Below are 27,350 nucleotides of genomic sequence, written 5' to 3'. Positions count from 1 at the left end.
AGCTAGAGGAGGTACCGACAAGGTGAAAAAGCTGTCGATCTGCCCTTGAGCAAAGTACTTGTATTCTTGTAATCTTGTTCCCATTCTTTTGAACTCCGCTTTAAGATCTGCTGTTGTAAAGCTCAAAAGAAAAGCCCACTCTGGGCTGCTCACCCAGTGCTTTTAGTTCAAATGTGAATTCCAGAAACTTGAATACCGCCTAGGTTTTCAAATCACGTAGAAGGTTTGGGCTGTTGCTCGATAGCAACCAAAGCCCATGTACAGTATGTAAGTCAGTTTATAACATCCCATCATTGGTTCCTATTGACAGTGGCTGCGGCCTCAGGCCCTATGATGCTAATGGTGGGAAAGTAATTCACATTTCTACTCCTTCTATTACTAATAGGGATAGACCAAATGGTGCAGTTCTATGCAATCTTTTAGCCATACCAACTATATAAATATCAACCATCAGAAAAGCCCTGCAACCGTCTATTGAACGTAGCTTGTTTGAGTTGGAGTTTCCATGTGACTTAAAAAATCATAAAGGATTTGGGTTGCTGCATCTGAACATTAGGAGCTTACTTCCTTAACTGGATTACATCAAGATCTGGGCTATGCTGGAATTGACTGAAACTGTGATCTCCGGGGACATTCTGGAGGGTCAAAATCTGTTCAGCTCTGACAGACAGGGTAGAGGTGGTGGAGTGGCAATTTCTATACAGAATCATTTTTCTGTCTCTTTACAAAAAAAAAATGGTTTTACTACTATCTTTAAGCCTTTGTCTGGGGAAAAATGTATCCATAAATATTATACGGGTCTATAGTTTTCCCCCGGCTAAACTTTGTGCACTCGACGAGTTGGTGTCTTTTACCAAATCAAAAGTTATTATCCTGGGTGACCTAAATTATGATTTGGAAATGTAGGCTTCAGACGATCTAAAAGACATGTGTAATGATCTAAATCTAACCCAGCTGGTGACTAAGCCTACACGGCCCAACCCTAAAGAGCCTTCGAAGTTAACTCTGATTGATCTTATGTTAACGAATACACCAGAGAAATAGGTTTCAACTGGCATATATGCCCAAGACATTAGTGACCATAGCCCAGTTGTTTGTGTTAGAGATGTGAGAATACACAAATCTAAGCTTTGTGTCATCACAAAGAAGAACATTAAAAACTTCAGTCAACAGGCTTTTTTACATCATCTTTATTTTAGTGACTTTGGTTGTATTTCTGCTGTCCCTGAACCTGATTTAGCTTTGAGCCTCTTTGTAGATGTCTTTAATACTATTGTGGATAATCATTCTCCCGTAAAAAAAAAAAGAGAAGGGTTTATCAGGAATTCTAGAAGAGATGATGCTTGGGCCAAGGCCAGGAACACAGGCTTAGCCTGGACTGGCAAGCTTTTAAGCAACTGAGGAATCATTGTGTAAAAAATCTAAAAGGCTAAATCTGATTATTATGTTATCGCTCTTTCGAATTGTAATGGGAACCCGGTAAATTCTGGAAAACTGTCAAATCACTGAAGGATTCTACTTCCTCTTCTCTGCCACATCAAATTAAACAAGACACTGGCCTCATTATGGAAAGAAAAATACCATCATTGCATTTAATCACCCTTTTTATTTCAACAGGCTATCTCGTTGAAAGAACTTCTTAGCCTATTCACAATGATATTGGGATGGATGCTGATAGGGGAAACTTGATGAATAATAAGATAAATGATAGTCAATGCATTTTTTTAAAGGCTATTTACAGAAAAATAGGTCCTGGATGCTTTGCTAGCAATAGACAACAAGAAAATCCACATGGGCCGACCAATTGGACTACTTAAGTGTGCAGCGCCCATCATTGTTGGCGCAATAACCCACATTTCTTATGTAACATTATCATCAGGAAGTATTCCTCTCCATAAGGGCGGGGATAGTAGCGATCTTAATCATTATTACCTCATTTCTAGACTTCCTTGTGTAGCTAAGATTCTTGAATCTTTGGTAAATGTACAGCTTTGCAAATTTTTATCGGAGAAATGTATTTTTAATGTAAACCATAGCACTTCTACGTCTGGTGCTTCTGGTGTTCTGGTGCTGTTTGGCCTATTAAAAGTATTGATTGGGGACTTATTTGTGGAGGAATGTAAAAAATGTTCTGGGTGATTTGTGATGTTTTATTTGTGCTTACCATGACTGTGTTCTGTATTTTAATGTGTGTGCATATATACAGTTGAAGTCGGAAGCTTACATACACCTTAACCAATGTCACGCCCTGACCATAGAGAGCCCTTGGTTCTTATGGTGTAGTAGGTCAGGGCGTGACTAGAGGGTGTTCTAGTATGTCTATTTCTATGTTGGTGCTAATATGGTGCCCAATGAGAGGCAGCTGTTTATCGTTGCCTCTGATTGGGGATCATATTTAGGTAGCCATTTCCCCACCTGTGTTTGGTGGGATATTGTTTGTGTTTAGTTGTCATGACTTCACGTTTCTGTTGGTTCTTTATTGTTTTGTTTGTTTCACGGAGATTTAAAATATGTGGAACTATACTCACGCTTCGCCTTGGTCCGCTCATCATGACGATCGTGACAACCAAATACATTTCTCAGTTTTTCACAATTCCTGACATTTAATCCTAGTAAAAAATTCCCTGTCTTAGGTCAGTTAGGATCACTACATTATTTTAAGAATGTGAAATGTCAGAATAATAGTAGAGAGAATAATTTATTTCAGCTTTTATTTCTTTCATCACATTCCCAGTGGGTCAGACATTTACATACACTCAATTAGTATTTGGTAGCATTGCCTTTCAATTGCTTAACTTGGGTCAAACGTTTCGGGTAGCCTTCCACAAGCTTCCCACAATAAGTTGGGTGAATTTTGGTCCATTCCTCCTGACAAAGCTGGTGTAACTGAGTCAGGTTTCTAGGCCTCCTTGCTCGCACACGCTTTTTCAGTTCTGCCCACAAATTTTCTATAGGATTGAGGTCAGGGCTTTGTGATGGCCACTCCAATACCTTGACTTTGTTGTCCTTAAGCCATTTTGCCACAACTTTGGAAGTATGCTTGGGATCATTGTCCATTTGGAAGATGGTGGGATGGTGTTCTTCTGCTTAAAAGCCTCCCCCTTTTCCATCCAAACGTAACGATGGTCATTATTGCCAAACAGTTCTATTTTTGTTTCATCAGACCAGAGGACATTTCTCCAAAAAGTACGATCTTTGTCCCCATGTGCAGTTGCAAATCTTTGTCTGGCTTTTTTATGGCGGTTTTGGAGCAGTGGCTTCTTCCTTGCTGAGCGGCCTTTCAGGTTATGTCGATATAGGACTCGTTTTACTCTGGATATAGATACTTTTGTACCTGTCCAGCATCTTCACAAGGTCCTTTGCTGTTGTTCTGGGATTTATTTGAACTTTCCGCATCAAAGTACTCTCATCTCTAGGAGACAGAACGCGTCTCCTTCCTGAGCGGTATGAAGGCTGCGTGGTCCCATGGTGTTTGTACTTGCTTACTATTGTTTGTACAGAGGAACGTGGTACCTTCAGGCGTTTGGAAATTGCTCCCAAGTATGAACCAGACTTGTGGAGGTCTACACATTTTTTTTCTGAGGTCTTGGCTGATTTCTTTTGATTTTCCCATGATGTCAAGCAAAGAGGAACTGAGTTTCAAGGTAGACCTTGAAATACATCCACAGATACATCTCCAATTGACTCAATTGATGTAAATTAGCCCATCAGAATCTTTAAAGCCATTACATTATTTTCTAGAATTTCCCAGGCTGTTTAAAGGCACAGTCAACTTGGTGTATCTAAACTTCTGACCCATTGGAATTGTGATACAGTGAATTATAAGTGAAATAGTCTGTAAACAATTGTTGGAAAAATGACTTGTGTCATGCACAAAGTAGTTGTCCTAACCGACTTGCCAAAACATGTACTAACATGTCCTAGATGTCCTAACCGACTTGTTAACAAGACATTTGTGGAGTGGTTGAAAAATTAGTTTTAAACACTCCAACCTAAGTGTATGTAAACTTCCGACTTCAACTGTATATATAATGTGTATATTTATATTGTATTATACAGGGGGCATTTGGAAAAGCGACCTAGGTCTCAATACGTCTTCCTTGTTAAAATTAAAATAAAAATATATATTCATAACCCTAATTGCTCCGGAGTCTCCGTCAAGAATGCCTGATCCCTGGCTCTGACCCCAGTCTCTGAGGGTTCCTCAGGGGGAGTTGGGATATGCAAAAAACTCATTCCCGTTTCACATCTGACACTGGTACAGGTTACCCACTGGTACAGGTTACCCACTGGTACAGGTTACCCACTGGTACAGGTTACCCACTGGTACAGGTTACACACCTGTACAGGTTACCCACTGGTACAGGTTACACACCTGTACAGGTTACCCACTGGTACAGGTTACCCACTGGTACAGGTAACCCACTGGTACAGGTTACCCACTGGTACAGGTTACCCACTGGTACAGGTTACACACTGGTACAGTTACACACTGGTACAGGTTACCCACTGGTACAGGTTACCCACTCATACAGGTTACCCACTCATACAGGTTACCCACTCGTACAGGTTACCCACTCGTACAGGTTACCCACTTGTACAGGCAGTGAAACAGGACAAATATAAGCACCCCTATTTGACCTTTTGTGTAGCAAGGGCATCTCATTCCCGTGCTATCAGGAGCACATTGTCCAAAAATGTGCCTAGTGTAATAAAAGTGTAATAGTGTTTGGCTCTGCGTCCAGAATTGGCATTGCATTGGCACCGGTGCGGAAATGTGCTTCCGAGATAAATTGGTTCTCTGCCATGTGAGAAGTGAAGGTGAATTTTAAATATATGACCTCATGAAAATATATGAATCCCCCCTTCTCTGCCTTTGCTCCTCTCTCCTTCCTCCCACACTCCCTCCTTCCCCCTCCACCCTCTTCTCCCCTCCCACCTTACACAGCTTGAAAAAAGTAAAGGAGTTGAGGTATTGCTCTGCAGGCAATTATTTTACCGGTGCATAAGGAATCAGTCCCAATCAGCCTCCTCTCTCCCTCTGTCCTTCACTTCTGTCCTGCAGCCCACTGGACCTGTCAAGCTCCACAGCCCACCAATGAATGAAGCTCTTTCCCCTCTAGGCAGTCCCTGTGCAGGATTGTCCTCTGCCTAGTGGTTGCACTGAACAGCACAGGGTCTGCTCTTCTCCGTGCCCTGCTGCCAAGCTGCCATGTACGTGAAGGACCATGAAGTTGAAAATCCAATGGGGATCAAGTGTAGCTAACTTCACCCTGCTAACTGGCGTAACAGTACAGTGCGTCTAACTGTGGCGGCTCGCCTGACAGCGTCTGTCTGTTGCTCCCCTGTGAATTCAACATGGTCTAAGACCGGTGGACTGGAGAGTACGCAGATGTAGAATCAAATCAAATCAAACTTTTTGTCACATGCGCAGAGTACAAGTGTAGACCTTACAGTGAAATGCTGACTTACAAGCCCTTAACCAACAGTGCAGTTCAAGAAGAAAGAAAAAAATTATATTTACCAAATAAAAGTAAAAAATAATAAAAAATAGTCAGTGTGCGGGGGGTACAGGTTAGAGGTAATGTGTACATGTAGGTAGGGGTGAAGTGACTATGCATAGAAAATAAACAGCGAGTAGCAGCAGTGTAAAAACAAATGGGGGGGGGGGGTAGAGAGGGAGGGGTAGAGATAGAGATGGTAGAGAGAGAGAGAGAGAGAGAGATGGTAGAGAGATAGAGATGGTAGAGAGAGAGAGAGAGCGAGAGAGAGAGAGAGATGGTAGAGAGAGAGGGAGAGAGAGATGGTAGAGAGATAGAGATGGTAGAGAGAGAGAGATGGTAGAGAGAGAGAGAGAGAGAGAGAGAAAGAGCGAGATGGTAGAGAGAGATGGTAGAGAGATAGAGATGGTAGAGAGAGAGAGATGGTAGAGAGAGAGAGAGAGAGAGAGAGAGAGAGAGAGAGAGAGAGAGAGAGATGGTAGAGAGAGAGGGAGAGAGAGATGGTAGAGAGATATAGATGGTAGAGAGAGAGAGATGGTAGAGAGAGAGAGAGAGAGAGAGAGAAAGAGAGAGAGAGAGAGAGAGAGAGATGGTAGAGAGAGAGATGGTAGAGAGAGTAGTACAACAGAGAATGTCATACATCTCAGAGTGATGGAGTCACAGAACAACAGATAATGTCATACATCTCAGAGTGATGGAGTCACAGTACAACAGAGAATGTCACACATCTCAGAGTGATGGAGTCACAGTACAACAGATAATGTCACACATCTCAGAGTGATGGAGTCACAGTACAACAGAGAATGTCATACATCTCAGAGTGATGGAGTCACAGAACAACAGAGAATGTCACACATCTCAGAGTGATGGAGTCACAGTACAACAGAGAATGTCACACATGTCAGAGTGATGGAGTCACAGTACAACAGAGAATATCACACATCTCAGAGTGATGGAGTCACAGTACAACAGAGAATGTCACACATCTCAGAGTGATGGAGTCACAGTACAACAGAGAATGTCACACATCTCAGAGTGATGGAGTCACAGTACAACAGAGAATGTCACACATCTCAGAGTGATGGAGTCACAGTACAACAGAGAATGTCATACATCTCAGAGTCTCAAAGTGATCTGCGTCATCTGACCACTTCTGTATTGAGCGATTCAAGAAGTAGTAGTACTTAAATTTGGGCAGAGTTTGAGTTACAGGGCTGCCAAGAGAGCTGGAGAAAGCAGGACAAGTGTTAACTCACTGGTTGAATCAACGTTATTACCACGTCATTTCAACCCCAAAAATAAATGTGATGACGTTGAATCAACGTGGGAAACTAATTGAATTTGCAAACCTAAATCCAATGACATGGTGATTTGGTTGATTTCACGTTGAATTCACGTTAGTTGACAACTCAACCAAATGTAAATCAAAACTGTTTTGTCCCAGATACAGTATATTTTAATTAGAATGTTGAGGGTCATAATGATTGTGGATAAATGCCTGTTCTTGCCTCAGACTCTATGCTCTCTCAAACAGACAATGTTAACAAATCATTTCAAATCTCAGCCCCAGTGTACGGAGGGGTCTCAGCCCCAGTGTACGGAGGGGTCTCAGCCGTAGTCTACAGAGGGGTCTCAGCCGTAGTCTACGGAGGGGTCTCAGCCGTAGTCTACGGAGGGGTCTCAGCCGTAGTCTACGGAGAGGTCTCAGCCATAGGGATCTCAGCCTTAGTCTACGGAGGGGTCTCAGCCGCAGGGATCTCAGCCGTAGTCTACGGAGGCGTCTCAGTCGTAGTCAACAGAGGAGTCTCAGCCGCAGGGAACTCAGCCGTAGTCTACGGAGAGGTCATTTTGGTTCAAATCCTTTTCTTATCCCAGGTCCAGTGTTTCTCCACCGGGCTCTGTCTCTGACGCGAGGCTGTCTCTTATTATATCCACTGGCTCTCTTCACTCTGCCAGCACGTGTCATCTAGGTTGCCCCCCACATGGCACCCTATTCCCTAATAGTGCACTACTTTGGACCAGAGCCCTATGGGACCCTATTCCCTAATTGTGCACTACTTTGGACCAGAGCCCTATGGGACCCTATTCCCTAATTGTGCACTACTTTGGACCAGAGCCCTATGGGACCCTATTCCCTATATATAGTGCACTTTATTTATTTTTTATTAGGAAGGGCTCATTGAGATTTAAAATCTATTTTTCAAGAGCGTTCTGGCCAAGATAGGCAGCACCAAGTCATTACAAAAATTACAGACAGACAACATGAAAAACTACAAGTAATCTAGTAAAATCCATAGAATTCACAGGAGTATAAAACACAATTATAAAACAGAAAATTAAAAACATAGAATTCACAAGAGTAAAACACAATTATAAAACAGCAAATTAAAAACATTGACAGATCAGGGAATCAGTCTCAAGATCATTCATAAGTGATTTATAAATACCAATCGAGGCAAGTTCTTCCAGTTTAAAAGTATTTTGTAAGGTGTTCCAAGACGATGGTGCAGAGTACATAAAAGCCCTTTTACCAAATTCAGTTCGGACATTTGGAACAGTTAGCAGGATAAAGTCCAGCGAACGAAGAGAGTACCCACCACATTTCTGAACAATAAAAATGGCCAAATAAAAAGGTAATAAACCCAAAATGGCTTTGTAAAGAAAAGTATACCAGTGCCTGAGCCTACGAGTGACTAGAGAAAGCCAGCCAACCCTGGTATACAAAGTGCAGTGGTGCGTAAGGGTTTTGCAGTTTAAAATAAATCTCAAAGTGCCATGGTAAAGGGTGTCAATTGATCTCAAACACTGAGCGGAAGCATTCATATATATAGCTCCATAGTCTAGTAAAGGCATAAATGTAGCTGATACTTGCCGCCTTCTGGCTTCAAAAGAATAACAGGCCTTATTCCTAAAATAAAATCACAATTTCAGATTAAACATTTTTGTAAATTGTTGAAAATGCAATTGAAAAGAGAGGCCGTCTTCAATTAAAATTCCAAGATGTCTATATGAGGTTACAACCTCAACCTCCTTGCCCTGACGGGTAGTAATAGGTGAAAGGTTCAGAGGTCTATTTCTTGCTTTAGAAAACACCATTAGTTTAGTTTTGTCAGTATTGAGGATAAGCTTCAATTGACACAAGGTATGTTGAACAGTATAAAAAGCAGTTTGCAAGTTCTGGAAAGCTTTTGTAAGAGACGAGGCACAACAGTAAATAACAGTATCATCAGCATAAAAATGAAGTTGCGCATTTTGGACATTTTTGTCTAAATCATTTATATAAATAGTGAATAAGAGAGGACCAAGTACAGAGCCTTGGGGCACACCATTAAAGACAAACAATTTAACAGACATAAGCCCACTGAGTTCTATCAGACAGATAGTTAGCGAACCATGCAACTGCATGCTCTGAAAGACCTACACTCGACAACCTCTGCCTTAGTATAGCATGATCAACTGTATCAAAAGCCTTAGAGAGAGATCAATAAAAAGTGAGACACAGTGCTGTTTTTTGTCAAGGGCTTCAGTGATATCATTTAAAACCTTCATGGCTGCTGTAATTGTGCTATGCTTCTTCCTGAAGCCCGATTGGTACATTGAATAGAGTTAGTAAATAAAAACTATTTTAGCTGTTCACTCATAAGGGTTTCAAGTATTTTCACCAGGTGTGACAGCTTTGAGATTGGCCTATAATTATTTGGATCTCCCCCTTTTAAAAGTGGTAGGACAAATGCTGATTTCCAGATCTTTGGAATTTCATTACATTCGAGGATTAGATTGAACAGATATGTAAGTGGTTCATGAAATCAGCTGCCAAATTTAAAAAGCAGGGATCCAAAAGATCAGGACCTGCAGGCTTTCTCTGATCTAAGGATTTCAGGGCTTTATGTACCACCTGCACTGAGAATGGCAAAAAGCTCAAAGTTTGACCAGCTCTCACTGGTTCATCCACACAGGGTTGTACATTTACAGAGGACACTGAATCAAACAGCATACCAGATGATGCAAAGTGCTCATTGAAACAATTCAGCATTTCAGTTTTGTCATATACAGCAACAGAGTCCTTCAAAACACATGACGGTAATTCATTAACATTACTGTTACCAGTAAGCTTGTTTGGTTTCCACAGGTGTAAATTGCTTTTTTCTGTCAGTAGTATGTTGGAGAGGGGAGCGTTGTTGCATTGTTATCATTTGTAGCATTGGATGAGGGAAGAGAGAGACAGAGAAGAGAGAGGGAAGAGAGAGAGAGAGAAGAGAGAGGGAAGAGACAGCGAGAAGAGAGACAGCGGGAAGAGAGACACAGCGGGAAGAGAGAGACAGCGGGAAGAGAGAGACAGAGAGAAGAGAGAGACAGCGGGAAGAGAGAGACAGAGAGAAGAGAGAGCGGGAAAAGAGAGGGAAGAGAGAGACAGAAGAGAGAGGGAAGAGAAAGACAGAGAGAAGAGAGAGGGAAGAGAGAGACAGAAATAAAGGGAGTATGAGAGAGATTAGCTACATACTGTGTATATTTATGGTCCTGGGTAGGCATTTATAGACTTTGCGTGTCAGCGTGTTTTCAAATAGCCCAGTGTTAACGGTGATGGTTTGCTTTTGGACCACTCAAGACTGTCATGTCAGTCAATCAATTAAACAGCCTTGTATTCAGACAAATTCAAAATGTTTAAATGCTTAATATAGAGTCAATGCTGTTCTTTTCAGCTCCATAGCATTCATTCTCATAAATGTGCATAGTTCACTGTATAGGCCCTTTAATGTTGAAAAGCAGATTACCTGGAACTATTTGTCTGTCTGACTTTTTAACCTCTGTTCACCAAGACAGAGGATGTCTCTGTTGTGCCTGAATTGCACCGAGACCCAACCTCCACTGGCTTATCATGTCCAAGTTATGTCAAAACTCGTAATAAAGATGAATAGATCACACAGGACTGAGGGGGAGGTTTTTCCTGGAGCAAGCAACTTTTGGGGAGGGGGGGACAGTTTGGGTTTCCACCGATCTGACAATTTTCACAGAGCGTAATAGCTAGCACCGAAGTCCGCCTTAGCCTTACATTCTATAGTCTGCACCCACGTGAATACTACAGTAAAGACTGCATAGTAATGCTGACCGGATATCATTCACCTACTGTTGTAACAGCTCCATTATGGTACACGGATGAACAGGGAGCAGCACACTTCTGGGCTGAACTAAAGGGGAGGAATGGATGAGGTACCCAGCTTGCACATACTGTAACATTCTGAGAACCATGTTTCTTAGAGCTCGGTGAGAGGGTGGTTGTCCTGTGGTTATTTATTTACATACAACCTTCCCACAATGCTCTGGGAATGGTGCAGGATAGTTGTCTATCTTTGGAACATTCTCAGCTCATTTAAGGAACTTGACAAAATAACGTTATTTTATTGGTATTTCATTACTTTAACACAACGTTTCCTAAGAGCTCAAACATTTACATTCCCAGAACAGGCAAAAATGTCCACGTCTGTTCTCAGAACGTTTAAAAAACATTCCGTATTATCGGTCAGGAAACGTATGGCTTCGTTCCCAGGACCAATGGAAAATCAAAACGTACGTTCCCACAACTTCCAAGAACCAAATGTGCTAGCTAGGGTAGCTAGATGGGAGGAATAACGAAGAATGATGAGGTAGCTAGAGGGGAGGAATGATGAGGTAGCTAGAGGGGAGAATGATGAGGTAGCTAGAGGGGAGAATGATTAGGTAGCTAGAGAGGAGGAATGATGAGGTAGCTAGAGGGGAGAATGATGAGGTAGCTAGAGGTGAGGAATTTATTTTTATTTTATTTTTATTGAACTAGGCAAGTCAGTTAAATTCTTGATGAGGAATGGTGAGGAAGCTAGAGTGGAGGAATGGTGAGGAAGCTAGAGTGGAGGAATGGTGAGGAAGCTAGAGGGGAAGCATGATGAGGAAGCTAGAGGGGAAGAATGATGAGGAAGCTAGAGTGGAGGAATGATGAGGAAGCTAGAGGGGAGGAATGATGAGGAAGCTAGAGGGGAGGAATGATGAGGTAGCTAGAGGGGAGGAATGACGAGGAAGCTAATGCAGATTAACTTAAACCATTTGTCCAGGCACTATAATGGGGAAAATGTTTGGGCCAGTTCCATTTCAAATCCTGTCAGTTGAATTGTACATGGCATCTCTATTTAATGCAGGGAAACTTAAATCAGTTCTACCCTATTTCAATCAACAACCAGAGGGGAAACAATTCTAGATCACCTGTACTCTACACACAGACAAACTCTACACGCGTACAAAGCTCTAACCAATACTAAGGAGATGATTGTGGACTACAGAAAAAGGAGGACCGAGCACGCCCCCATTCTCATCAATGGGGCTGTAGTGGAGCAGGTTGAGAGCTTCAAGTTCCTTGGTGTCCACATCAACAACAAACTAGAATGGTCCAAACACACCAAGACAGTCATGGAGGGCACGACATAGCCTATTCCCCCTCGGGAAACTAAATAGATTTGGCATGGGTCCTGAGATCCTCAAAAGGTTCTACAGCTGCAACATCGAGAGCATCCTGACTGCTGACTGGTTGCTTCACTGCCTGTTATGGCAATTGCTCGGCCTCTGACCGCAAGGCACTTCAGAGGGTAGTGCGTACGGCCCAGTACATCACTGGCGCTTCCTGCCATCCAGGACCTCTACACCAGGCGGTGTCAGAGGAAGGTCCTAAAAATTGTCAAAGACCCCAGCCACCCCAGTCATAGACTGTTCTCTCTACTACCGCAAGGCAAGCGGTACCGGAGTGCCAAGTCTAGGACATAAAGGCTTCTCAACAGTTTTTACCCCCAAGCCATAAGACTCCTGTACAGGTAATCAAATGGCTACCCAGACTATTCGCATTGTGTGCCTCCCCCCAACCCCTCTTTTTACGCTGCTGCTACTCTCTGTTTATCATATATACATAGTAATTTTAACTATACATTCATGTACATACCTCAATTGGGCCGGCCGACCAACCAGTGCTCCCGCACATTGGCGAACCGGGTTATCTGCATTGTGTCCCGCCATCCACCCACCAACCCCTCTTTTACGCTACTGCTACTGTCTGTTCATCATATATGCATAGTCACTTTAACCATGTACATGTACATACTACCTCAATCAGCCTGACTAACCGGTGTCAGTATGTAGCCTCGCTACTTTTATTGCCTCGCTACTGTAAATAGCCTGTCTTTTTACTGTTGTTTTATTTCTTTACTTACCTATTTTTCACCTAATACCTTTTTTTGCACTATTGGTTAGAGCCTGTAAGTAAGCATTTCACTGTAATAGCTACACCTGTTGTATTCGGCACACGTGACAAATACACTTGATTTGATTTGATTTGGAATTCAATCCCTGAATTGCCTGGGATTGAGAGGGAATTGACCCTGAAACCCGCTGGCACACACCATAAGTGGACTCCACTTAACAATCTGATAGTGTCACCATTCAATCTTGTGGCTCTGTAACGAGACCCCTAAAGCTATATCCACATTCACGAGGGTTCTGTCTGTTTATGCATTTTTGGGAGACTGTATTTAAGCAATAAGGCCCGAGGGCGTGTGATATTTGGCCAATATACCACAGCTAAGGGTTGTATCCAGGCACTGCACTTGGCGTCGTGCCTTAGAACAACACTTAGCCGTGGTATGTTGGTTATACGTATACCACACCCCCTCAGGCCTTATTGATTAAATATAGCCCACCAAAATTGTATAGTTGCTCAGAATCCCGCTCCACTTAAGGTCACATCATCTATTCATTGAAATCTGCTGAAATGGAATGACCTGCCAACTCGCAGAGCAATTTAGCCAAGATGTAGTAAAAGAAGCGGAGGCGACATTGACTGGCAGTACGGGAAATGGAGACAGGTGAGGATTCGGGAGGGGGGCCTCCAAGTGACAGAAAATCTCCAAGAGGCCCCTGCCAGGAACATGACATGTTCTTGAGTGGTGACGCGCCAGACGCCTCATCACCCATTAATAAGTCATCATGGGAAAGTCATTCTGCTGACCGGCCTGCTGTTTAGCGCCGTCTGTGATGTCACAGGGATATATAGGAGATTTCATTGAGGTGGTTTCCAAATTATATTATGATATTAGGATATACCTTATACAGTATATTGTAAGCAATTAAGTAGCCTTGGCTTGTGCGAACCGGAATGGCTCATAGGAGCAGGAACCTCTCTTCTGTTGCTGAAGCGTCAGACAGCTTGATGTAGAAGTACACCTCCTAGGCAGGACGCCGGTCTATCGCAGGGACTTATACAGTGTATGCATCCCAATATGTAGATTTTGTAACTGAGACTTGGACAATAGTGAGTACACAATTAAATATGTACAGTGCCTTTGGGAAAGTATTCAGACCCCTTGGCTTTTTACACATTTTGTTACGTTACTTAATCTTAATCTAACATTTATTTAATTGTTTTTTTCTGTCATCAGTCTACACACAATACCACATAATGACAAAGCAAAAACTGTTTTTTATAATGTTTTTACATACCTATATAAATGTGATATTTCATTTTTTTATTTTCAATAAATGTGATTTTTTAAATTTTTTCTAAAAAACAATTTTTGCTTTGTCGTTATGTGGTATTGTATGTAGACTGATGACGGGGAAAAAACAATTTAATTCATTTTACCATAAGGCTGTAACATAACAAAGTGGAAAAGCCAAGTGGTCTGAATACTTTCTGAATGCACCCGTCTATTAGATACAAGTTGATGAGCTTTTTCAATCAATCAAGCACTGGAGACAGCAACATTCATAGGGATTTCAGTATGCTGTTTATTTGATTGTGTTATGAAACGTGAGCACCATATCATACTCTGTAACTTACATTTGGAATCGTGAGTACGTCATCAATGTTATAACACCATCTTTGGGACCGTTGATGAGAAAAGAAATTTCAGATCTGTACTTAACAGGGACTGTATTCTTCCACCAATGGGATAGCTTGATTCACAAAGTACTTGCTGATTGCCTCTGTAAGCTATAGTTACAGTCTGCATGGACAGTATGAGGTTGACCACAGATAAGAAGAGAACATGGTCAATGATAAAAAGGCAGAATGTCTGAGGACCATCACTTATTTTCATAAATTCATCATTGTTCCTTTGATGTTGGCATATCAGGAGAGATGGGAGAAATCAAGAATATGGGAGTTGTGTGGAACACCCTCATTTAGGATATATTACCCTGCCAAACACAACACTGCTCAAAAGGACTCAAGTTGTCCATTATTGATTATGTAAGGAAGGCTGCTAGACTGTACAGCAAACAATCAAATGACCTGGGCTTTGGGATCCTAGAGGAGTCTTAATGACCTGGGATTTAGGCTCTTAATGACCTGGGCTTTGGGATCTTAATGACCTGGGCTTTTGGATCCTAGAGGAGTCTTAATGACCTGGGCTTTGGGATCCTAGAGGAGTCTCAATGACCTGGGCTTTGGGATCCTAGAGGAGTCTTAATGACCTGGGCTTTGGGATCCTAGAGGAGTCTTAATGACCTGGGCTTGGGATCTTAATGACTTGGGCTTTGGGATCTTAATGACCTGGGCTTTGGATCTTAGAAGAGTCTTAATGACCTGGGCTTTGGGATCCTAGAGGAGTCTTAATGACCTGGGCTTTGGGATCTTAATGACCTGGGCTTTGGGATCTTAATGACCTGGGCTTTGGATCTTAGAAGAGTCTTAATGACCTGGGCTTTGGGATCCTAGATTCTCTCTCTCTCTGTCTATCTCTCTGCCTCTCTCTGTCTCTCCCTCTCTGCCTCTCTCTGTCTCTCTCTCTGCCTCTGTTTAACCATCTGTCATTAACCCCTCTCTCTTTGTCCATCTGTCATAACCCCCTCTCTCCTTCTCTCATAACCCCCTCTTTCCTTCTCTCATAACCCCCTCTCTCTTTCTCTCATAACCCCCCCTCTCTCTCTGTCATAACACCCTCTCTCCTTCTCTCATAACCCCATCTCTCCTTCTCTCATAACCCTCTCTCTCCTTCTCTCATAACACCCTCTCTCCTTCTCTCATAACCCCATCTCTCCTTCTCTCATAACACCCTCTCTCCTTCTCTCATAAACACACCTCTCCTTCTCTCATAACCCTCTCTCTCCTTCTCTCATAACCATCTCTCTCCTTCTCTCATAACCCCATCTCTCCTTCTCTCATAACCCTCTCTCTCCTTCTCTCACAACCCTCTCTCTCCTTCTCTCATAACCCTCTCTCTCCTTCTCTCATAACCCTCTCTCTCCTTCTCTCATAACCGTCTCTCTCCTTCTCTCATAACCGTCTCTCCTTCTCTCATAACCCTCTCTCTCCTACTCTCAGAAATCCCTCTCTCCTTCTCTACCCCATAGAGAGAGAAGAGTACAGAGAGGGCAAGCAGTTAGTGGTGCCCTACCGTCAGCGCACATGGCTGCCTCGGCCTCACTAAAAGACATGACCCCAGGCGAAAGAGGTCTGCCATCTTAGAGAAGGGCTGGAGGGGGAGAGAAGGCAGATATAGACTATGTATGTGCCTTAGTATTGTAAACAGAGGTATTTTCAAGTGTTTCTAATGCGGCCCTGGCGACAGCACAATGTTTTCGCCCTGGTTTTGAAATGAATATATGTGTTTCAGGGAAGGTCGTCCTTGCAAGTTTCAACTGACAGGCAAGCGAGTGTGAAACTTTGTGGACTTTTATTTTTTTAGGTGAGCACTTAACTCGGGCTATCAACCTCGCTGGAAGCCTTGCAGACCCAAAGCATGGCATCACATTAGTTGGCGGTTCAGGGTCACTTGTTAAGGAAATTAAGCTCTGAGAGCCAACGGTTCTGTTTATTCATAAAGACACAGTGGAGAATAATTAGCATTGTGCATTTTAGGTATTGAATAGAACAGGGATGCATTGTATTTGAACCCATCTGACGAAGGCTTTGCATTTCTTCTTCTAGGTGATGGGAACCCCAAGGAGAGTAGTCCTTTCATCAACAGCAGTGATGCTACGGAGAAGAGCCAGAAATACGATGGCAAACATATGGCCCTGTTTGAGGTATGTACACACACACACACACACACATACAGGCACAGACAGACACACACACACACACACACACACACATACAGGCACAGACAGACACACGCACACATACACACGCACACATACACACACACACACATTTATTTGTGCATGTGCAACACAAATCAAGCCTATGATGAACAGAGGATGGTCCTGCCAGTGAGACTGCAATTTGTAGGTACTTACACACACACACACACACACACACACACACACACACACACACACACACACACACACACACACACACACACACACACACACACACACACACACACACACACACGGTTCAGAGAGTGATTGAATAAGGGCCCTGACATCGATTAATGAGGGTCATTACTGTTTGAAGGACAAGTGAAAACTTCAGGTGAATAGAAGCACATTTCCAAACTGCTACAGAAATGCCAAGTCTATTATTTTTTTCCATCTCAAAGGGACTCTCAGTTGTTACTGGTGATTTGTTACTGTGATATGTAGTTTGTATTCATAGTGCACATTTTAGATCTTACACTTGAACAAGCCCCCCATTCACATCGATGGGGCTGTAGAGGAGCGTGTCCAGAGTTCCTAGTGCTAGGAAGGAGGGCCAAACACACCCATTCACATCGACGGGGCTGTAGAGGAGCGTGTCCAGAGTTCCTAGTGCTAGGAAGGAGGGCCAAACACACCCATTCACATCGACAGGGCTGTAGAGGAGCGTGTCCAGAGTTCCTAGTGCTAGGAAGGAGGGCCAAACACACCCATTCAGATCGTAGAGTTAAGTTCCTTGGTGTCCACATCACCAACAACTATCATGGTCCAAATACACCAGGACAGGGGTGAAGAGGGCACGACAAAACCTATTCCCCCTCAGGAGACGGACAAAATGTGGCATGGGTCCCCAGATCATCAAAACGTTGTACAGCTGCACCATGGTTGCATCACCGACCTGATATGGCAACTGACTGTAAGGCGATACAGAGGGTAGTGTGTACGGCCCAGTACATCACTGGGGCCAAGCTTCCTGCCCTCCAGGACCTCTATACTCGGCGGTGTCAGAGAAAGGCCCCAAAAATGGTCAATGACTCCAGTGACCCAACTCATAGACTGTTCTCTCTGCTACCGCACGGCAAGTGATGCCGGCACACCAAGTCTAGGTCCAAAAGGCTCCATAACAGCTTCTACCCCCAAGCCATAAGACTGCTGAATAATTAATAAAATGGCCCCCCGGACTGTTTGCATTGACCCCCCCCCCCCCCCCCCCCCCCTCCCATTTGTTTTTACGCTGCTGCTATTCGCTGTTTATCGTCCATGCATAGTCACTTTACCCCTACCTACATGTACAAATGACCTCAGTTACCTCAACTGACCTGTAACCCCACACATTGACTCGGTACCGGTACACCCTGTATATAGCCTCCTTAAGTGTTACTTTTTTTAACTTTCGTTTTTTTGTAAATGTTTTCTTAATTCTATTTTCTTAACACTGCATTGTTGGTTAAGGGCTTGTAAAGTAAGTATTTCACGGTTGTATTTGGCTCAAGTGACAAATAACATTTGATTTGATTTGACATCATGTTGCACCACCTCAGATATGTAAAGGAATACATTATGCATCAATATGCTCACTACATTGCCTGCTACAGTAGTGTTTTATTTAAGCAATAAGGGGCTGTGGTATATGGGTAATATACCACGGCTAAGGGCTGTCCTTAAGCACGATGCAACGCAGAGTGCCTGGATACAGCCCTTAGCCGTGGTATATAGGCCGTATACCACAAACCCCCGAGGTGCCTAATTGCTATTATAAAATGGTTACCATTGTAATTAGAGCAATAAAAATACATGTTTTGTCATATCCGTTGTATAAGGTCTGATATAGCATGGCTGTCAGCCAATCAGTATTTAGGGCTCGAACCACCCAGTGTATAATATGTAATTGACCATTTTCCATGTTATCCTGTGTGTGTCAATGCACTCTGCAGGAGGAGATGGAGACTAGTCCCATGGTATCAACCATGATCAGTAGCCTGGCCAACTACTCCAGTCTCCCCCAGGGCAGCAAGGAGCACGAGGAGGAGGCAGACAATGAGGAGGAAGACAAAAAGAAGAAGAAACCTGTCAAGGTAAGGTGCCGTTACAGCACTGGTCAGTCAAACCTGCAACACAGCACTGGTCAGTCAAACCTGTAACACAGCACTGGTCAGTCAAACCTGTAACACAGCACTGGTCAGTCAAACCTGCAACACAGCACTGGTCAGTCAAACCTGTAACACAGCACTGGTCAGTCAAACCTGCAACACAGCACTGGTCAGTCAAACCTGCAACACAGCACTGGTCAGTCAAACCTGCAACACAGCACTGGTCAGTCAAACCTGTAACACAGCACTGGTCAGTCAAACCTGCAACACAGCACTGGTCAGTCAAACCTGTAACACAGCACTGGTCAGTCAAACCTGCAACACAGCACTGGTCAGTCAAACCTGCAACACAGCACTGGTCAGTCAAACCTGTAACACAGCACTGGTCAGTCAAACCTGCAACACAGCACTGGTCAGTCAAACCTGCAACACAGCACTGGTCAGTCAAACCTGCAACACAGCACTGGTCAGTCAAACCTGCAACACAGCACTGGTCAGTCAAACCTGCAACACAGCACTGGTCAGTCAAACCTGCAACACAGCACTGGTCAGTCAAACCTGCAACACAGCACTGGTCAGTCAAACCTGCAACACAGCACTGGTCAGTCAAACCTGCAACACAGCACTGGTCAGTCAAACCTGCAACACAGCACTGGTCAGTCAAACCTACAACACAGCACTGGTCAGTCAAACCTGCAACACAGCACTGGTCAGTCAAACCTGTAACACAGCACTGGTCAGTCAAACCTGCAACACAGCACTGGTCAGTCAAACCTGCAACACAGCACTGGTCAGTCAAACCTGCAACACAGCACTGGTCAGTCAAACCTGCAACACAGCACTGGTCACATAAGCACACATAAACACCCCAAGCACACATAGAAAACCAAAGCACACATAAACACCCCAAGCACACATAAACACCACCAAGCACACATAAACACCCCCAAGCACACATAAACACCACCAAGCACACATAAACACCACCAAGCACACATAAACACCCCCAAGCACACATAAACACCACCAAGCACACATAAACACCCCCAAGCACACATAAACACCCCCAAGCACACATAAACACCCCCAAGCACACATAAACACCCCCAAGCACACATAAACACCCCAAGCACACATAAACACCACCAAGCACACATAAACACCCCCAAGCACACATAAACACCCCCAAGCACACATAAACACCACCAAGCACACATAAACACCCCCCATGCACACAAAAAAACAAGCACACATTTAAAAAAAAAACAAGCACACATAAAACCCCCAAGCACACATAAAAACCCCAAGCACACATAAAAACCCCCAAGCACACATAAACACCCCCAAGCACACATAAACACCCCCAAGCACACATAAAAAACAAGCACACATAAACACCCCTTAGCACACATAAACACCCCCCATGCACACAAAAAAACAAGCACACATTTTAAAAAAAACAAGCACACATAAAACCCCCAAGCACACATAAAAACCCCAAGCACACATAAAAACCCCCAAGCACACATAAACACCCCCAAGCACACATAAACACCCCCAAGCACACATAAAAAACAAGCACACATAAACACCCCCAAGCACACATAAAAAAAAAACAGCACACATAAAAAAACAAGCACACATAAAAACCCCAAGCACACATAAAAACCCCCAAGCACACATAAAAACCCCAAGCACACATAAAAACCCCCAAGCACACATAAACACCCCTTAGCACACATAAACACCCCCCATGCACACAAAAAAACAAGCACACATTTTTAAAAAAACAAGCACACATAAAACCCCCAAGCACACATAAAAACCCCAAGCACACATAAAAACCCCCAAGCACACATAAACACCCCCAAGCACACATAAACACCCCAAGCACACATAAACACCCCTTAGCACACATAAACACCCCCTAGCACACATAAACACCCCTTAGCACACATAAACACCCCTTAGCACACATAAACACCCCCTAGCACACATAAACACCCCAAGCACACATAAACACCCCTTAGCACACATAAACACCCCAAGCACACATAAACACCCCTTAGCACACATAAACACCCCCTAGCACACATAAACACCCCTTAGCACACATAAACACCCCTTAGCACACATAAACACCCCCTAGCACACATAAACACCTCTTAGCACACATAAACACCCCAAGCACACATAAAAAACCCAAGCACACAAAAAAAACCAAAGCACACATAAAATCCCAAAGCACACATTAAAAAAAAAAAACACACCTAAACACCCAAAGCACACATAAAACCCCCAAGCACACATAAACACCCCCAAACACACCAAACATCCCCTAGCACACATAAACACCCCCAAACACACCAAACATCCCCAAGCACACATAAACACCCCCAAACACACCAAACATCCCCAAGCACACATAAACACCCCCAAACACACCAAACATCCCCAAGCACACATAAACACCCCCAAACACACCAAACATCCCCAAGCACACATAAAACCCCCAAGCACACATAAACACCCCAAGGACACATAAAAAACCCAATCACATATTTTTTTAAAACAAAGCACACATAAATCCCCCAAACACATAAACCCCCCAAGCACACATTAAGAAAACCAAGCACACATAAACACCCGCAAGCACACATAAAAACCCCAAGCACACATAAACACTCCAAGCACACATAAACACTCCAAGCACACATAAAAAAAAACAAACACACCAAACATCCCCAAGCACACATAAAAAACCCAATCACATATTTTTTTTAAACAAAGCACACATAAATCCCCCAAACACATAAACCCCCCAAGCACACATTAAGAAAACCAAGCACACATAAACACCCCCAAGCACACATAAACACCCCAAGCACACATAAACACCCCAAGCACACATAAACACCCCTTAGCACACATAAACACCCCCAAGCACACATAAAAAACCAAGCACACATAAACACCCCTTAGCACACATAAACACCCCAAGCACACATAAAAAACCCAAGCACACATAAACACCCCAAGCACACATAAACACCCCAAGCACACGTAAAAATCCATAAAGAAATGGTTAATTGACCACAAAATCAACATTTTGAAATGGCTGTCAGTCTAGTGACTTTTTTTAAACCAGGGTGTCAGTAGTGACACCTCAAGCACTGAGATGCAGTGCCTTAGACCGCTGTGCCACTCAGGAGTTGGTTTGAATTGAAGAGGGCAGTCCATAAATACAGACTAAGGATATCAAGAATCTGGAAAGATTCTGTATGGAGGAATGGTCTATAATCCCTTCCAATGTGCTCTCTAATCTCATAAAACATTTGAGAAAAAGGCTCAGTGCCATTATCCTTGCAAGGTGAGGTATTGAAAAGTATTGAAAACAGGGGTGCCAATCATTTTGACCCCTATCTTTTTGAGATTTTGTTTTATTACTTGTTAAACAAAATAGATTTCTCTGAGCATTTGTATGAGTATAATTGAGCATACCCACATAGCTCAGTATTTGTGTTATTTCATAGTCCTTTTTGCTCATCTTTATCAATAATAATAATTTTGGACATTACTGTATGATGGTTGTTTTATGGCAATGGACAGTGAAAGACTTAAGTCAGAGACTGGAGTGTCAACATATGGCTCTGTCAGATATGTAACACAGTCTGTGTTGGTCGATAGCGAATTCTGTTTACTCCCTACTGATCTCCGCTGAGGTTTCCTGTGAGAATGTTGTGCTATGTTGTCAGAGAAGTGTCCAAGCATTGCCAGTCAACCATGTGGGAATGCCTGATCTGTCTCCCAGATGACAGCCCTCAGTGAAGTTTGACCCTGGGCTGTCTCAGTGTCTGGCCAATGAGGAGAGCCGCCTAACAGGCCTGCCTAGTTAAGAGCCTGACTCAAGACCTTTTCACCCTGGGGTTTTCCCCATCTATTTCTGTTTTGGTTTCTTTCCACATATCATTCTTGGTTCTTTTTCCAGTCTCCCTGTTTACCTTCCTCCTTCTTTCAGTCCTTTCTCCCTGGATGTCACCTGTCCCTCTGTAAGGTCCCCTCCTCCCTGGAAGTCACCTGTCTCTCTGTAAGGTCCCCTTCTCCCTGGACGTCACCTGTCTCTCTGTAAGGTCCCCTTCTCCCTGGACGTCACCTGTCCCTCTGTAAGGTCCCCTTCTCCCTGGACGTCACCTATCTCTCTGTAAGGTCCCCTTCTCCCTGGACGTCACCTATCTCTCTGTAAGGTCCTTGCTACTTTTCCCTCTATATATTGGATTCAGTACTCCTCGATGTCGCCAGGCGGAAGGTGCTAATCATTCTCGTGTCGCCTTCCCCAGCCCTTTGATACTTAATTAACCTGCTCGCTACGCCAAGCAGCTGCTTCTCCAATCAGCAGCCCATTCCAAAGGCAATCTCCCCATCACCACGAGAGGCTTTTCATTAACGCAGCCGATGGCATTTTATCATTCCGACAGCGATCCCTTTCTCTCTCCTCTCCTCTTTCCTCTCTCTCTCTCTGCTTCATCAGCAGCTGCTGGAGTATGGCAGCCAGAGCGTTTCGTACGACGCAGTGTGAAAAGAGAGATTAGAGGGTTTTCATACCATGCAACATCAGGGAACAGTCTGGAGGTTGTCGGGGTTAAGAAGGAAACTGTTCTGCCGATCTGTGGGGACTGAGTCTTTTCCTGTCTGAGTTTCTATTGGGAAGAATTAAAACGATGTGTTGAAAAGTGTTCCATCTCAGTCTCTAATGTGTTTTTCTCTTCCATGTCATGTGTTTTACGATGCCTCTTCTCTCTCTCATTAGAAGCCCCAGTCTGACATTAGTATTCACGGTGGTTAGCCTTGCGAAGTTTGTATCTTGAGTAATGTTGCTTTGTATTATACTACAGTTACGTCTGCGGTTTGTCAGTATTGATAGTCGAGCAGAGAATTCAAAGCTTACGTGTGCCCCTACTTAGAAAACTGAAAGTGTGGTTAAAACCAAACAGACTTCATGGATTCTTGAAGCAGCACCATAATATTCCAGCAAACAGGAATGTCAGTTTATTAAGCATTTAGTCCCATGTGAATGTCCAGTAGGTAAGGAATAAATAGGATGGTGTTGCTGCAGGCCTGCAGCACTGAATGTTCTGCCTAGATAATTGGCTAAATCACACACATGCACATATAGACATAGGCAGGCACCTTTACCACCCATGAACAAACACCTCCTCCTTCCCCATTTCACTCACCTCCCTTCTTTCTCTCTATTTCTCTCTCACACACTCATATACACATACATACCTTAACTACACACGAACAAACATTTCCATACTACTCCCTCCTCCTCTCTCTCCTCCTTCCCCTACCTCTCCCTCTCTTCTTCCTCTCTCTCCTCCTTCCCCTACCTCTCTCTCTCTTCCTCCTCCTCTCTCCTACCTGTCTCTCTTCCTCCTCTCTCTCCACCTTCCCCTACCTCTCCCCCTCTCTCTCTTCCTCCTCTCTCCTACCTCTCTCCCTCTCTCTCTTCCTCCTCTCTCCTACCTCTCTCTCTCTCTTCCTCCTCTCCTACCTCTCTCTCTTTCTCCTCTCTCCTACCTCTCTCTCTCTCTCTTCTCTCTCTCTTCCTCCTCTCTCCTACCTCTCTGTCTTTCTCTCTCCTCCTTCCCCTACCTCTCTGTCTCTCCGCTCCCACACAAACAAATACACACACAGAAACATGCCGCAGGTTAATCCATACCCATGGGCAGACATTCGGAGAGAGTTATATGATGCCTTCTTTCCTCTCTCTCTCCTCCTCTTTAATAATTCACCTGAGCTGAAACACATTAGCCCTGTCAGTTCCTGTCTGGTCGACAGAGCGTGAAGACGGCATTACAAGCTCCCCCCCCCCCCCCACCCCCACCCCAGCGTTCCCCATTCCCCATCCCATGTCTTCACACACCCCTCCTTTCACCTCAAAACATTTTATTGCGTTAGAAGTCGAGGTACAGCATCTGTGTTCGCTCGGCCAGCATCTGTGTTCGCTCGGCCAGCATCTGTGTTCGCTCGGCCAGCATCTGTGTTCGCTCGGCCTATAGATACACACGGTGAGGAGCAGTTTAACGTAACCACGCCCCCAAGTAGGGTACAGTCGTAGGGTACTCCTGTTACTCCCATGAGCTGTAAAAGGCCATAAGCAAACAAGAAAATGCTCAACCAGAGGCATATCTCCTAGTGGTCGTTGATTTTAATACAGGAAAAAATAAATCAATTTTTCCTCATTTCTACCAGCAACGTCTTGTGTGCAACTAGAGGCAAAGAAAACTCTAGATCACCTTTACCCCTCACACAGAAATGCATACAAAGCTCTCCCTCGCCCTCCATTTGGGAAATCTCACCATAACTCTGTCCTCCTGATTCCTGCTTACAAGCATAAACTCCAACAGGAAGTACCAGTGACGCGCTCAATACTGAAGTGGTCAGATGAAGCTCTTGCTAAGCTACAGGAATGTTTTGCTAGCGCACACTGGAATACGTTGCAGGATTTATCCGATAGCATTAATGAGTTTATCGCGTTGGTCAACGGCTTCATTAAGTGCATCGACATTGTCTTCCCCACATTAACTGTACATACATATCCCAACCAGAAGCCATGGATCACGGGCAACATTCGTACTCAACTAAAGGCTAGAGCTGCCGCTTTCAAAGAGCGGGACACCAATCTGGATGCTTATAAGAAATCCCACTACGCCCGCCGACAAACCATCACACAGGCAAAGCATCAATACAGGACTAAGATTGAATCCTACTACACTGGCTCTGATGCTTGTCGGATGTGACAGCAGGGCTTGCACACTATTACGGATTACAAAAGGGAAACCCAGCCCCAAGCTGCCCAGTGACACGAGCGTACCAGATGAGCTAAATGCCTTCTATGCTCGCCTCGAGGCAAGCAACACTGAACCATGCATGAGAGCTGTTTCGGACAACTGTGTGATCATGCTCTCCGTAGCTGATGTAAGACCTTTAAACAGGTTAACATTCACAAGGCCTCAAGATTACCAGGATACGTACTCTGAGCATGCGCTGCCGTCTAGTGTCTTCACTAACATTTTCAATCTTTCCCTGACCTAGTCTGTAATACCTACATCAGGGATCATCAACTAGATTCAGCCGCGGGCTGATTTTTTTATTGTGTGGATGGTCAGTGGGCTGGAACATAAAGCCCAAACAGATATAATAATTGACAAAAATATTATAATTTCAGACCTTGCTTACATTTATTTATGTACAATCACATATTATCTCTCTACTAGGTGTGAGAATACTTTGGAACAGATTTACAAAATTAAAATGCTGATGTCTTTTATGTCCAACAATTTGGGGGGCCAAATACAAATCACTGCCACTTGGGGAACCCTGACCTACATGCTTCAAGCAGACCACCTTGGTCCCTGTGCCCAAGAACGCTAAGGTAACCTGTCTAAATGACTTATCGCCTCGTAGCACTCACATCTATAGCCATGAAATGCTTTGAAAGGCTGGTCATGGTTCACATCAACACCATCCTCCCAGACACCCTGGACCCACTCCTATTCACATACTACTCCAATGATGCAGATTGCAGATGATGGTATTTCTGTTGCACTCCACACTGCCCTTTCCCACCTGGACAAGAGCAGCACTGTTAGTATATACATGTTGTTTACGAAGCATGTGACGAAAAACATTTGATTTGAGTCTTTGCCTGCCCTTGAACAGTCTAGGTATTTAGAAATGTTTATTCTTGTTGGCTTGCCTATATGACCTTTCAACTTGCCGGAGACCACCCTACCAAATGGCTCAAAGTAGCCAGTTCATAAAACCTAATTTGGTGGTGTTTTCTCCTACTGTTGTTCAAACAAAACAGTACGCAACAGCTTTTCGGCATCTTAGCTATAAAAGCAGGGTTAGCTAGCTGAAGAAAGTCAGGCTCTTTGGCTGATAATTGTGACGTTGTCGGGTTATGAGTAAAGTAGGCAATTTAACATGGGAGTATTGGGTGTACCCTATGGCTGTACCCCACTCTGGGTTGTGGTCACGTTAAGTCATGCCTCGCCGTGTGTATCTATATTATCGCTTCAATCCTACAGTAATTTATACCCCCAGCTATTTCAGCTTTTTCTTATTCTTTATTCTAGATAATTACTGCTGTAGTAAATCAGAGTCTGCTCTTCTCTCTTCTCCTCAGCAACAGGTATCTTCCCTCCTGTCTTCTTCTCTCCTTCTCTTCTTCTCTATTTTCTCCTCAGCAACAGGTACCTTCCCTCCTTTCTTCTTCTCTCCTTCTCTATTTTCTCCTCAGCCACAGGTACCTTCCCTCCTTTTTTCTTCTCTCCTTCTCTCCTATTTCCGTATATCCTCCTTTCTTCAGCTGTACCTACCCTCCTCGTTTTTCTCGTTACCCTGCAGCTAGGTCGTCCACTATCTCTCCTTTCTTTAACCTGTTCTTCTCCCTTCTCCTTTCCTACTTCCTATTTCTCCCCATCCAAAACCAGGAAAAGGCTGTGCCTGTCCTCTGTAGATCCTCTTAAGCTGCCTACACCCTACATGACACACCACTTAAAGGGATACTTTGGGATTTGGGCAATTGAGTCCTTTATCTCCTTCCCCAGTCAGATGAAGCCCTATATCTCCTTCCCCAGAGTCAGATGAAGTC

At 43.8% G+C, this 27,350-nt stretch overlaps 1 protein-coding gene across 4 annotated transcripts in view; it reads left to right on the top strand.

Annotated features, from left to right (window-relative positions):
- Positions 1 to 27,350, top strand: part of slc12a5a (solute carrier family 12 member 5a) — a 267,611-nt gene that overhangs the window by 158,715 nt on the left and 81,546 nt on the right. For all 4 annotated transcript variants that reach the window (XM_090241954.1, XM_090241953.1, XM_090241955.1 and 1 more), the window contains exons 2-3: positions 16,444 to 16,541; positions 18,533 to 18,673. In XM_090241954.1, coding sequence (XP_090098080.1) covers positions 16,444 to 16,541; positions 18,533 to 18,673 — 239 coding nt within the window. The remainder of the gene's footprint in view (positions 1 to 16,443; positions 16,542 to 18,532; positions 18,674 to 27,350) is intronic.

The sequence above is a fragment of the Oncorhynchus mykiss genome, chromosome 7 (genome assembly GCF_057628025.1).
Source record: "Oncorhynchus mykiss isolate SJ-2025 chromosome 7, ASM5762802v1, whole genome shotgun sequence".
Taxonomy (NCBI): Eukaryota; Metazoa; Chordata; class Actinopteri; order Salmoniformes; family Salmonidae; genus Oncorhynchus; species Oncorhynchus mykiss.
Note: the sequence above shows the minus strand (reverse complement) of the source record. Positions and strands in the feature narration are given on the sequence as shown.